The sequence below is a fragment of the Achroia grisella genome, unplaced genomic scaffold (assembly GCF_030625045.1).
Source record: "Achroia grisella isolate CSIRO2021 unplaced genomic scaffold, CSIRO_AGI_Agris_v1 utg1847, whole genome shotgun sequence".
Lineage (NCBI taxonomy): Eukaryota > Metazoa > Arthropoda > Insecta > Lepidoptera > Pyralidae > Achroia > Achroia grisella.
In genome coordinates this window covers 357847-372290 of record NW_026712687.1, presented here as the reverse complement: position 1 = coordinate 372290, position 14444 = coordinate 357847, and the positions used below count along the sequence as shown (strand labels likewise).

At 34.7% G+C, this 14444-nt stretch overlaps 1 protein-coding gene across 1 annotated transcript in view; it reads left to right on the top strand.

The window, feature by feature from the left end:
* Positions 1-2697: 2697 nt before the first annotated feature.
* LOC131841569 (uncharacterized) overlaps positions 2698-14444 on the top strand; it is a 32563-nt gene continuing 20816 nt past the window's right edge. The window contains exons 1-5 of the mRNA XM_059189888.1: positions 2698-2702; positions 2750-2832; positions 7734-7907; positions 8184-8324; positions 8792-9720. Coding sequence (XP_059045871.1) covers positions 2698-2702; positions 2750-2832; positions 7734-7907; positions 8184-8324; positions 8792-9720 — 1332 coding nt within the window. The remainder of the gene's footprint in view (positions 2703-2749; positions 2833-7733; positions 7908-8183; positions 8325-8791; positions 9721-14444) is intronic.

The window sequence follows — 14444 nt, the reverse complement described above, 5'->3', positions numbered from 1 at the left end:
ACTGTCAAATGGGCCGTATGGTTGTTTGACAGCTACGTGGTATAAAAAATGCTGTGGTCCATGCCTCCAGCACCATTATGGAGGAGGATAGTAGTAAGTGGCAAGAGCTTCACTTACGTAAAAACAGAGGCAGTTGCAGTAAACAACCAGTTATTAATAAAACTTGCTCAATATTAGGTTAGCTCTACAGATGGACATTAAGATTTTTAAATAGAAAGTCTCCACCGTCTAGTTTCTAGGCTTTGTTGTTTCTATGACAGAAAGCAGACATACATAAATGAGAAAACTGCTCACAATTACCGTGCACTTCTAACGGATGACAACATTGACCTACTGTGGGCGATAAAGGAAACTAGGAATATATGTATATATATATATATATATATTACCAGCTGTGCCTGCGATTTTTCCCGTGTCAAACTTCAATATATAAATTTCAATAAAAATATAACCTATATGTTGCGTGATCGAATCAGAAATGAGGAGATCCGCAGAAGAACCAGAGTGACCGACATAGCCCGAAGAATTGCGACTTTGAAGTGGCAATGGGCAGGGCACATAGCTCGTAGGACAGATGGCCGTTGGGGCAGTAAAGTCCTCGAGTGGCGACCACGGACCGGAAGACGCAGCGTGGGAAGGCCTCCAGCCAGGTGGACCGACGATCTGGTCAAGATCGCGGGAAGGCATTGGATGCGAGCAGCGCAGGACCGATCGTCGTGGAGATCTTTGGGGGAGGCCTATGTCCAGCAGTGGACGTCTTCCGGGCTGCGATGATGATGTTATTCTAATGCATAACTCTGTCTGCGCCTAATCGGTTAGGAGAGCGACTGCAACTCGTAAATCTTTATAGTTATTTTTATCTCACTCTAATTGTGTGTTGTTTTATTTATATTAACGGCAACACCACACATGGTAACTTTAGTATTAGCGGCCTATTAGTAAGGGAGAGAGTAGCGTATTGTTTACTGCACCGAAAGGTGTTAAGTTCAGGCTGACACAACTAAAAAAAGTGTCGCGTCAATTTATCTTTCTGACTAACTCTCCGGTGATGGAAACATGTAAAACAAACCACGTGATAAATCCCTAGTTATTTGCCATGATCGGCTAACTGACCTGACCCCATGTTCATCTTATCATCCTCCACTGGTGCCTCGCCAGCGTATACCGTTAGCGCAGGCAGTAGCACTATTCCATTATCATCCAACTAAATATATATAACTCAAACAAAGGTGACTGACATAATGATCTATCAATGCACAGCCCAAACCACTAGACGGATCGGGCTGAAATTTGGCATGCTGGTAGATGTTATGACGTAGGCATCCGCTAAGAAAGGATTTTGATAAATTCAACCCCAAGGGCATGAAAGTTTGTATGAAACTTTGTCAATTTTAAACCGATCGGGCTGAGACTATGCATACATAAAGCTACTATGACGTAGGCATCCCCTAAGAAAGGATTTTAATAAATTCCACCCCTAAGGGGATAAATTAACGCGAGCGAAGCCGCGGATAAAAGCTAGTTAAAAACTATGACTTTTATGTGTAGTTCCACACAAAAGTAAAATGAATTTTAATACTATTCCTGATTTACACTGAGCTAATAGTAATGCTGCAAAGGGCGAACTCGCAAAAAGGACAATAAGCATGCGCCGGCGCCACCACAAATAGTTCACCGTGCTGAGTGGAATTCACCCGACTATACTTGGTTCAGTGTGTAATAGTCTTGGCTGGGATGAAGCAAATAATATTGTATCAAATCATTTAATTGCAAAACACAGTGCTTATCATCATTACATAGTATAAAATAAAGTCCCTGTCGCTATCTGTCCGTCTATGTATGCTTAAATCTTTAAAACTACGCAACGGATTATGAATCGGATTTTTAATAGATAGAGTGATTCAAGAGGAAGGTTTATATATATAATACATGTACACCCGGGCGAAGCCGGGGCGAGTAGGTAGTAGGTATATACAATACTATATATTCAACCTGCATACATTTTCATTCTAATTAATTAATAAATTAATTAAATAAATATTTCATTGGAATTACTGGCACTGTATTCTATATTTTAAACTACAAGAAATAGTCGACCCTGTACCCTACAATATAGAGTTCAAACTCGTTGAGTTTCGATTTGGTATACCTTTACCACTAAATCCCACCACCCTCTGGAATTACAACGCATGAGTGGTAACGCGGGTGTCACATAATAATAAATGTCCATAGTGTTCATGTATATGCATATCCCTCTAATATGGTTGAGTGCAATGATGGCTGGCTCATCCGTCATACTCGTGAACGGGTGCTGCTTGTGGGGACTGATCTGTTCAGGTTACGAATACTGATTAGACTTTTTGCTTTTGCAATAGCATATGCTGGTGGTGAATTGGATTTATAATGATTGTATTATTGTAAACATGTACAACGTATATTTGAAAAGAATACGAGCTGAGTTTCTTGTCAGTTCTCTTCTCATCTCGATATAATTCCGAACTGACGGTAGATTGGACATATCATCAGAGTCTATAATAGACCTAGAAGAATAAATATATTTTGAATTTGAATTTGTATATGTTGCCATATCCAATTACCATTAGATATGGCAACAATTTTTTTGCTGTTCATGTTACATTAATAGATTTCCATCCGGTGGATCGTCGGCTTGTTTGGTATTACTAGTTATAGTAAAGGATGGAGTAACTTCTGTGTTATCTATATTTATGGTATGTTGTATTAATTGCAGGGTGGCTACCAATACACCGCACCTGGTGAGCCTCGGCACCGGCCGGCTGAGCACCGCTGTCACCTTACATCCCATCAAGCAAGGTAGGTGTAGGAATTTGGGATTTATAATGAGACAACTGAATAATTGTATATTTTTAACACTGCAGAAAGTAAAGTGAAATACCGTCTAACGGCGAATTTAAAGAAAACTTTAAATTATTTTATTTTATTTTACTATATATGTAAGTAGATGTCTATAATCTATAATCTCAAGACAATACACACAGCGTCATCTAGACCCAAGTTAAGCTAGTGTTATGGGTACTAGATAACTGATACAAATACATATTTTTTTCGTAAATACATACATATTATACATAGAAAACACCCAGACCGATATGAACAATCGTACTCATGAATATATGTAAATGTTTGTGCCGTGTGAGGAATCTAACCCGCGACCGTAGTAAGGCGGTGTGCTAATTCACTAGACACTGTCACTAAATCAGCTGGGAGGTAATTTATAGCGGTATATGAATTGCGCTGTGTGAATTGTCCTGAGATTATTATTTTTATTATTATTGCAATGCAATGTAATGCAAACGGTAATAGTGTACTGATAACATGTCAATGGTCGTGCTTAGTGACGTCACACCCGTCCTCTCTCCACTCTCACAGGCCCACGACTTCAGGCAGATGTAGGGTTGTCACCACTCGTGAAGTTTTTTTTTTATATTATTAGAATGGCAAACAAATTTTTTAACCACCTGATGGTAAGTGTAACCGTTGCCTATATACATGAACAGTATTTTTTCCCCTCGTCCAATTAAAATGGGGAACGAAATTACGATGGCCTGAGCCGAGGTTCGAACGCCTAGTGGTGCCCTCAGAAGTGCCCTCTGGTGAAGGTGGAAAGGCCAGCTGCGGTTTTTTTATAGGATAACAATGGAATAATATTCGTCTGAGCTAACAGTAGTCGCTGACGGTATACCAGTGGAAGATTATAGGATGAGCATGAGGTCAGGTCAGTTAGTCCCACGTGACAAATACACTAGAAAATTATCCCGATGGTTTCGAGGGGGAACTGCGTGGAGATCAACCTGACATGGTACATTGCTAGCAATAAGTTCATCAGTCATTACTAACGACCCCCTGTCCCCGCCACAGAATTACGGTTATTATTATTAACACCAGGGTGTCATGCGCAGGTAGTTCATTCCACAATCTATGTTGCTAGCAATAGGACCAATATTACAATTACTTACTTAAAACCTCTTCTCTCCCAAGCATGAGAATTATAACCAATGTCATACGATATGTTCAATGATCATATGTTTAAATACGGATAGGATAATGCTTTACAAAATACGCCGTCATATTATTGACGCTTATTTGCTATTCTAATTATTTAAAAAAAATGTGGTGTTAGACTCAGTGCTTTTGTGGCAGCCCTAAGGCTGGGTGATTGTATTGAGATTGCGCCCAAGAAGCCGGTTCGATACCGAAACATGATTGCCTTGAAATAACCTTTGCTTAACAAAATACGACATACATCTCTGTGTATGTATATTATATCTCTATAAATGTACATAAATATATATATATATAGGAAATGTTAGAATTTCACGTCTTCACTTCCCTCACAAATCACAAACAATTATATTATGTCATTATTTACTTCAGAATAATCAAAAGTTTTGTATTTATTTCTAATATAAATAATAACGATCTATATGATAAAGAATTATATGATACTTCATATTAAAAAAAAACATTTTCAAACCAAAACTTTACAACTAGATTTACAATCCGTATTCGCTCGTTAGAAAATATATTTTATACCAAAAAAATTCTATAAAATCATGATAGGTTTAACCGAATTGTGTTCGTTTTTCACTATTATATTACATACATATATAGAGAATATATAGAGAACGCCCAGGACCGATACAAACAATAATACGAATACAAATGTTTGTACGCTGCGAGGAATCGAACCCGCGACCATCGGAAGTAAAGTGGTGCTATAAACCGGTAGACCACCGAGGCCGTAGACGATATTTGTTAAATCATATTTATTGAGCAAAGCCTATTACACACTAAACGATTACTTGAATGACAAACTTGCATGGCAATAGTTGTTTATGCACTGTATTTTCACTTAATGTTAGCCATAGACACCTACCAAAGAACACAATGTAAAAAACTGGCCGTTAAAAAAATCTGTTGAGTTTCTTGCCAGTTCTTCTTAATTGAATCTGTATACTGAACTAGACGGTAGAGAAAATATGATAATACATAATATTGACGATCATAAGCGGCTAACATGTCTTGCATGAATAAATGATTTTTTATTTTGATTTGATTTAATTTGAATATAGATTTATTTTATTCTGAAATGAAATGTTTCTTGTGTCTTCTAACAAATAAATACACCGCTATAACAATCGAGTTACCACTACAGATCGTTGTCTGGCATTTTACCCCACTTGAAATAGTTAACAGACCTTTAAACTTTTATACTCATTGATATACATATTTATTCGATACTCATATATAATAGTCATAGACTAAATCTGTATATTGTAAATTAATAACATATAGAAGTCGATCTACCACAAGATCAAAACAATTTTTAATTGAACCGCGCAACAAAATCAAAGAGGCTGACAAGATGATCTCTACCTTGAGAATTAATTAAAGATCGATACAGGAAATCTTTGCTCGAAACAAGTAACATTATTCTTCATTAAGACGTCGTTTTTTTTCCACATTTGAGTAAGATGGGTAATTTTAGTATAGGTAATTTTAGTTTATTTCGTGCAAACTAGATGGCGCTGTACAAAAATTGAAATCGTAGCCGGTCTGCAGAATTTTAATTAAAGAACTCTATCATCTATACATATAAATATAATTGGAGTGTCTGTTTGTAATATTGAAATAACCGTTTTTTACTACATGCATATGAATATATGTATGGTACATATACCAAAATAACATTTTTTATAATTTTTGTCGGTCTGATTGTTCCGGCTAATCTCTGAAATGGCTGGACCGATTTTGACGGGAGTTTTTGGGAGATAGCTCATGTAATAAGGAGTAACTTAGGCTACTTTTTTTTTAGAAAAATAAAGTTAAATTCCACGCGGACGAAGTCGCGGGAACAGCTAGTCCTTATATAACTGTAGTTTCAATTGAAACCTTCGAAATTACGACGACCTCAGACTAAAGTCATACGACTTTTCTTCCGTCAGGTGGGAGGTGGCCTTCAGCCGCTCCATAAGTCTTCCCGCGGGTTTGGGGTGCCATCTGCTCGCATATTGTTCCATGAAGCTGTAAAGGCTTGTCAGGTGATTGGACCTGTAGCGCTGCGACCTATATATTATGCTGCTCGCCCTTTTTCAGAGTTCATTATTTAGGTAGGACGGGATCCATCAGGGACAAGAATTGTAGGATATTCTTAGGAGCGATGGTTTTTATATCCTCAGGATAGAGTATAAAGTTTTTGCCGACGTCATTATCATATTTAGCTGCATTGCTGAACACATTGACATGATACATTACTAGCGGTCAATAGTCCCCAATTAAACATAATTACAAAAAAAAAACATTAGGGGTTAAATTTACCCCCTAATGTTTTTTGTTTGTAATTATGTTATGGTAAGATGGTATATCGCTAACAATAGAACCACTATTCCCTATTACCAATAATCCCCTCCTCCCACGAGGCATAGCTGAGCCGTTAAGCCGTGGAAGCGCAACAAACAAACTGAATTTAGCATTTATAATATTAAGAGGCCTTTCACATTTTTTGGCCTAAAAGCAGGGTCTTTGGGGTTCTGGTTCTAAGAAATTAAGAGTCGGATATACATTTTGATTCCTGAATTATATAGATAGATATCTAATCTTAAAAACTACATCTTTGAAATGTTAATTTTCTTTTGTTAGTCTTCCTAATTTCTAAAATAGTTTATTCAAAAACGCTAAGAGACAGAAGTTTGGGGTCGTCGTTCATTAATAAACAAACATAAATTGATATGATATCTGTACTAAAACTTGATAATTACTTTATAAATTGAGACAGCATCGTCCTTTTTTTCATTTTCAACTTAAATATCTAAAAAATTGATCATAATTAAACCCCAAATTTCAACAAAACTTTGCCATAATCATTTCTAATTTTCTCATAAATACAACGAAATTTTTGCATAAAAAAAAACATAATAATAAAGTCAATATACTTGTAAATTAGAAATATAAAAAAAATATAAGTTTCTAAGAAAAAAATAAACAATAATAATAATTGAAAGTTGTATAAATTCCGTTGCGCCAAAAGTAAATTCTCAGTGCTGCGCTAGCGCTCGTCGAGGTAGGACCTATGCTATTTTTTACGACACCGCTACGATAAGACATTCGTAAACATTTGTCAGTGAACATTAGTATACTGCGACTAAACAATTTTGATAATTTAAGTAATATTTAATTAATTTTGCTAATACATACTTATTTCTACGTAATATTACTTTAATTACATAATTTAAAGTTGTTGTTAAATATATATATATATATATAATGTTTATTTTAGCATGATAAAACAAAAGTAAAGTTATGCTACAAATAAAACCTACCTAGCAACCTGCTGCACTATGAAAAGCACAAGAGCATGGTATTTCGTCACACTAATGGCAATTAATAGTTAAAATTAAAAAAGAGAACGTTTTAGTATTTTTAAAAATAACGCTTATCTGAGAGAAAAATGTAAGAAAATGTAAACCAATTTTACTTTATGTTTATTTTTATTTTAGTGACTACAAAGAATCTTAAAATTTTTAGAAAATTATCTTTAAATACAGGTTAATAACGATAATCATATTCTGAAATTAAAGACTTGCAGGTTGTTTTTGATTATCATAAAAATAAATACACGTGATATCTAACCACACTGCCCCCCTTTCAAGCCTCACGTGCTTAATCTACATAAAAAAATATTTGTCACATTCCAGGTCGCGTGACAATAGGCTCGGACCCAACATGTGACATCTACGTGGTGGGGACAGGGGTGGCGAGCGTGCACTGCCGCGTGGAGAATTCACACGGGGTGGTCACTTTGTACCCCATCAGTGGTAGCACGCTACTCGACGGGTTACCAGTTGACAAGCCGACGCGGCTTTCGCAGGGTTAGTATTCATGCATTGTGAAATGATAATGAGAATAGTTAAGATTCTACCGTATAACTGTGAAAAGGTGATATACAGACAGACAAACTCTCGAATTTATAATATTTTTATCGATTACTTCCCTTCCCTACCATAGACTAAAAAAACGAATGATCCGTTATCAATATCCGTCATGGTCCCTATTTGACGCTACCCTTGAGTTCGCTAAGCGTTGGATTTGAAGGATGCATGGAGTTAAAGAAAAGTTGTTAAAGTTATTACTCTAAAATTTTGCAGGTAGCATGCTCACCATCGGCCGGTCCAACTACCTCCGCTTCAACCACCCTGAGGAAGCCATGCTGATGAAGTCTGTGCTACCCTCCGCTCACGTATCCATGGCGCCAATACAGTTTCAACCCAACGAGCACTGCATCACGGGTAACTATCTGTATATATTCATGCCAAGACCGTCTTCTTACGGGGTAGGCAGGGAGAACAAAGTAGCAACGAGTACAGTAACACAGATGTTAAAGAGGTAAGTAAACACTAAACCAGATGCGTTGTGAACCAAAGAAGATAGAAAATTATGCGAGATGGATACATCTAGCAGTTGACTAATATAAAAATGATGCTGAAGAAGATGTAAACATTATCAACCGATACAACAGGAAACAAATATTAAGTAGCGACGCCTCATCACATCGTATATAACGCTACAGTGATAACCATAGCGCTACAGTATAGATAATAAACAATTTTCATAAAAAGTTTTTAACATTTAGCTGGAAAGAAATTGAAAGCGCAGGCGTATTTTATGCTTTATTCTGATTCTCTTAATGTTCCTACTTGTATGTATATTGTTTACAAACATAGCGCTTTAACGAAATGTTTTTCTGTTGTTTTAGGTTATGTCACTCATCACTCAGAATCTACCAACCAATGTTACCAAACCACCAACATACAACAATTATATAAAGATAACAGCCTCACACAACTGGACCATGAATTAGACCTAACTCTCAAAGAAATGTCTAGAAAAAAACCACCGGTAGCGCCTAGGAAACCTTACAGAGATCTAGACCAATCCGATTCTAATTCGGACCAAGAGTCCAGACCGAAAGTGTCCAGTATTATGGCCAAGGTGTCCAAGTTTGAATATTACGCGAAACAGCAGAAAGTGGGCCGAAGTCAATTTTACACTTCCAATGAAAATGAAATATCTCCTAAAGTATTTAGTTCGAATTCTTTAACAGTCAACACACCGGCAAAGGATGTGTTAGGTGGTAAAAATGTACCCAACTACATAAACAGAAGCATGCAAGAACAAAAAGTCATACAAGTGAATGATAACAATTTGGATCCTAAGAACTGTTCTTATGCAAACGTAGCAATAAGGAATAAAAATAAAATTGACGATATAGTTAGAAATTTTGATGATAATACACGCAGTGATTACAATAGATTACCCAAGAAAGTTAACAACGATCAACAAATTAAAAGTGATAATGTTTATGGAAGAATAAATGTGAAACAAGAACAAAATGAGAAGAATAATATTGAAACATATAAGAATAATATAGAAACTTGTAAGAGTGTAGTTGAAGCTAAAAATAATGTTGAATCTTTTAAGAATAATGTTGTAGTTGCTCGAATAGAAAATGATATGGAACAATCTAGAAATGATATGTATGGGAGGTTGTGTGATAGAAATGTTGGTGCTTCGAAACCTATAAACGTTCCTTCACCAGCGTATGATAGAAACCCACAGTATTCACCAGTTTACGCCAATTGCCAGTACGACAGAAGTTTGGAAGCTGAAAGTAAAAGGATGAGGGTATGTACTTTAAAAATAATATGTACTATATTCTTTAAAAAATATCCATATTACTACGAACAATCATAAATACAAATGTTAATATGGTGCGAGGAATCAAACCCGCGACAATCAGAAGTAGGGATGTGTGTAAAGCTCTAAAGCGTAGCATAGCCTAATTTCTGAGGAAGATTCTAAGTTAATCAACATTACGCTGCAATCCTTAGGAGCTAGACAAAAAGAAATAATCTAAAGAAACACGAAAATGTTTAATAAAGCGGTCTGTTAACTTAGATAGTAGGTATTTCCGCAAGGATGTTATATTGTTTCTATGTATATTCACTTCAGGCCTCTTAAGGGATAGGCAGATGCCACAGAGTGAATCCTTTCGCACAAAGTTTCCAACATATGTAGTGGTTGAAGGAGGGCCTTTTACCATTGCATATATTGTCTCCTATATACATTCTAGTTACATAGATTTGGTTCTTCTATCAGTCAATCTATCTTACAATCTTGCAACTAGGGTATAATGTTGCACAAGCGAGAATGTACTGTATTACTTATCTACGAGAGTTTATTTTTGTTTAAGTTACTTTATAGGGTGAATCATATGTACGTAATTCTGTGACTAAGTAAATGATAAAGCAAAGATACTTTGGGATTTAAGGTGTCTATGTCATGTTCATGTCTATAAAAGACAGTTATAAATACCATCACGCCTCTTATCCCAGATGGGTTAGTCAGAGGAAGTCAAATGTCGACGTCCTGATAAACTCAACATTTGGCATGTCCACATTTCGCTGGGTATATTTGGATACTCTGGTATTGGTAGTGACAAAGAGCAAGCCTGCCTCCGTATCTTGAATTTTTTATGTAAATAGGCTTATAAAATTGAAGAGTTTGTAAATGATAATCATGTTTTTGTAGAAAAAACTTAATATTCATAGTGTTGACAATGTTATCTGATTGCACAAGGAATTAGTGCGTAGCGGTTTCTATGTTGATTATCGAATGCTTCCTACTTTACTCTGTTTTATTTATTTAAAATAACATTTATTCAAAAGAGCGACACGCAGTTTTTCATTCGTTCTTCTTGTGATGAGTTTGCGTGCGATATATTGAGTTTATTTGTATTAAGATTATTTCTACTTCTATTTCAAAACAATGCAGAAATACAAATAGAATAGAATAGAAAATCATTTATTCAATTAAACTCACATTGAAGCACTTTTCATGTCATAGTCATCATATTTTTTTTTCAATCTATCACTCATTTGGAATGCTGTCTCACCACAAAAAGAACGGGCGGAAACTTGCGTGTTTCTCTTTTAAATAATTTTGTTGTCACTTTACTTTTTTAAGTTGAAGTGTGTGAGTACAAACTACCAACTTGCACTAATTCAATGAATTACTCAAATAGAGAAAATATTAAATATACTTTTCATAATACGGAAATGGAACCAGCCCTTAATCGCAATAAATATACAGAATTTTAGAACTTGAATCACCATCGCACATGTCGGTCTGTCTGGTTGTATTACGCACATCCTTAATAATAGCCGACGTCTTGACATCTGAATGAAAAATCTACAATGTTTTATTTTTGAACATGCAAATGCTGTATTATTATCTATCATAATATATATATATATATATATATATCTATAGCATCTATATTTATGTAAAAAAATATATATTTTACAGTCATATTTGAAGTGTGGCTGCGGTTTCAGTTTAGGCGATTTGCGTTTGTGATATATTTATATTTATCTAAAATTTTTAAAAGTATGGAAATTTTATAAATTATTTTAGTATTTCTCAACATGGTATTTGAAATCCTGAAGTTCGTTAGGTAGACTGCGGTGTATTCACTGCAGCGGTAATTTACATATTCGGCATGTAAGGATAATGATGTTACATGTATAATGAGCATGAAATCAGGTCAGTTTCTCCATCGTATTCTGGAGAATTTAAACAGCAGCTTTCCAACAGGGACTGGGAAGTCCACCTGCCATAGTACATTACTAACAGTGGGGTCACTAATCCACATTTCTAAAAATACTCTCTCCTCTTTAAACCAGAAAATCTAAGTAAAAAACTAAAATAAGAACTCTTAGTCCATATATAAGTGATCAGTAGTACAAATAACCACTTCAAACTGTTTAAAAAGTGATAGAAAATTGATTCATTTTATGTTCTAAAATCCGCTACCGCTTGCTTTTTATTGTAACACCGCAGCCTTACAACATACGGCCTTTAGATTACAACTGTCTTATTTGATTACTAATTTAATGAAATGCTATCATTTGATAATGAAATACGTAATTGATAACACAATGCTGCATACAGTCAAATTATACCTCAGTACGAATTAGGCCTTTACAGCAGCCTTTGTTTAAAAAAAAATCACTGATGCTTTTGTTGTTTGATAGAAAAAAATTAGGAAGGTCATTGTTCAAAAGTGTTTATGTGATATGGACATGCAATGTCGAAACGATCAGCTTACAACTTTCAATTTGGCATTACCGTTTGGTAGTTCAATATTGGATACGCTGAAGGCACACGTGAATCGGAATCTGATTTTAAAAAAAGAAGTGAAATAAATCCATAAATTGTGTTTGTTTAAAAAATATATAAGTTTGAAACATACAATAAAAAAAATTTAATAAATGATTTCATCAGGCGTGTTAGACATAATATTATTATCGTATATAGTGATATTTTCATTGCTTATATACTTAAAAAAAATGACAATGACAGTCAAGAAAGTATATAGAAAACAAAAGAACACATCGTACAGAAAGTTGCTCAAATTATTCACTGTAAATATAAAGAAAAACACATTAGCATTGAAAGAACTGAAATCGACAATCGATTCAAAAAACAATCGAGACGACAATTACAATAAAATAATCGATATATCGAACGCTGTGAATGAAAAACTCGATGAAGTACATAAGTTACAAAATGATATGAAAACGTATAAAGTAATTAATGCACTATTAACAAATCATTATATAAAAGAAACTAAAATACACGCGGACAATATAGAAAATAAAATAACGAATTTGAAGAAACAAATGAAACAGTCGTATAAAGAATTGAATGATCAAATTTCCAATATGGCGGACACTATCAAGATTGCTAAAGAAAGTAATTTCATTAAGAATACTTCGTCAATTGAGAATAGCAATGTTTTTGTTGTCGGTAACAATATAAAATGTAATCAGTTCAATCAATTATTTAAGAGGAATGAAATATATAATCACATTTTAATGAAAATTGATAAAATATTTTGCGGTTCGGTAAGTATTTATGTTTATTTACCTATTTCTAATTGTTTTTTTGTCTCTTTCAATTATTTAAAACTTAAACTTCATTTCGCCAAAACTATAACTGCCGTTCGGAGAAGTTTTGGGCATATCTTCTGTAGGTGCTCTCTCATACTGAAGTTTGGGGAAATCATGGTGATCTTGTTCTTGCCCACTGGTGTTCTGAACAGGGATGGAATCTGGTGCTAATCCTGAATCACTTAGGTTCATTAGTCATAACATTTGCGTAGTATTTGCCGGCCCTGGATTTTTTCTTGAGACATATACGCTAAATAATTTGGAATACCTACATACAATTAAAATCAATACTTATATTTACTTTCAAAAGTGCTTATCTAAAGTTTATTTTAATAAAGATTATTTTTATTTCTGATTTTGTGTTATGGGTACTAGATAACTGATACAAATACATAGATTTTTTTTTTTGTAAATACATACATATTATACATAGAAAACCCCCAGACCGATACAAACAATCATACTCATGAATACAAATGTTTGTACCGTGCGAGGAATCGAACCCGCGACCATCGGTCGTAAAGCGGTGTGCCAAACCGCTAGACCACCGAGGTCGTTTTTGTTATCGAGTATCGTACTACGTAATACAGACATACGGCAAAGTATACTATGTATTGCTTTTTTGTCAAAAAACATTGTCCAACTGCTAAATACGACTTGTTTCAAATATACAGTATTTTTTTATATCAGTCAAATCGCCTTGATATGCCTGTTCCGCCATTTATTATTTTCTACAGGATAAACTTCCGGGTAACTTATCTCGTATAGTCGTATTCGGAGACTTTTCGTCATCAGATAGGTGATGATTGATGATGATTTTTTTACCATTGCCATTTTTTACATGTAGAAATAATTATATCGACTCATACATAAAATTCGAAAAGAAGGTAGTTTATAAATCACAAACTCATTTAATATATGTGAGGTTTTTCCTTAAAATTTAGTTCTTAGAAAATTTAATATTATCGAAACTCCAGTGGTCGCTGAAGTTTCTTTTCCAATAAACGACGGCATTTTTCCATACCACAGTGATGGTGAAGAAGCATACGGCCCACCTAATGATGAATGGTTACAATAAACTTTGATCGCATTAAACACCAGAGGCGTCACGTATACATAGAGATATATTAGAAATTACTGATATGACTTATTAAATATATGTAATATGACAAGATAAAGAATTAATACATCAGAGGAAGTATGAAAGTAGCGCCAGTGTGAATGAAGAGAATATTTTAAAGAAAGTGTTATATATAGGTTATAAGGGCAGAGGAAAGCCAAAAATGGGATGGATGGACTATGTGAAAGATGCTATGACAAGAAACGGAGTAAGTAACGAGATTATTGCAAACAGAGATGAATGGAATAGAAAAACATATTACAAAGACCAGATGA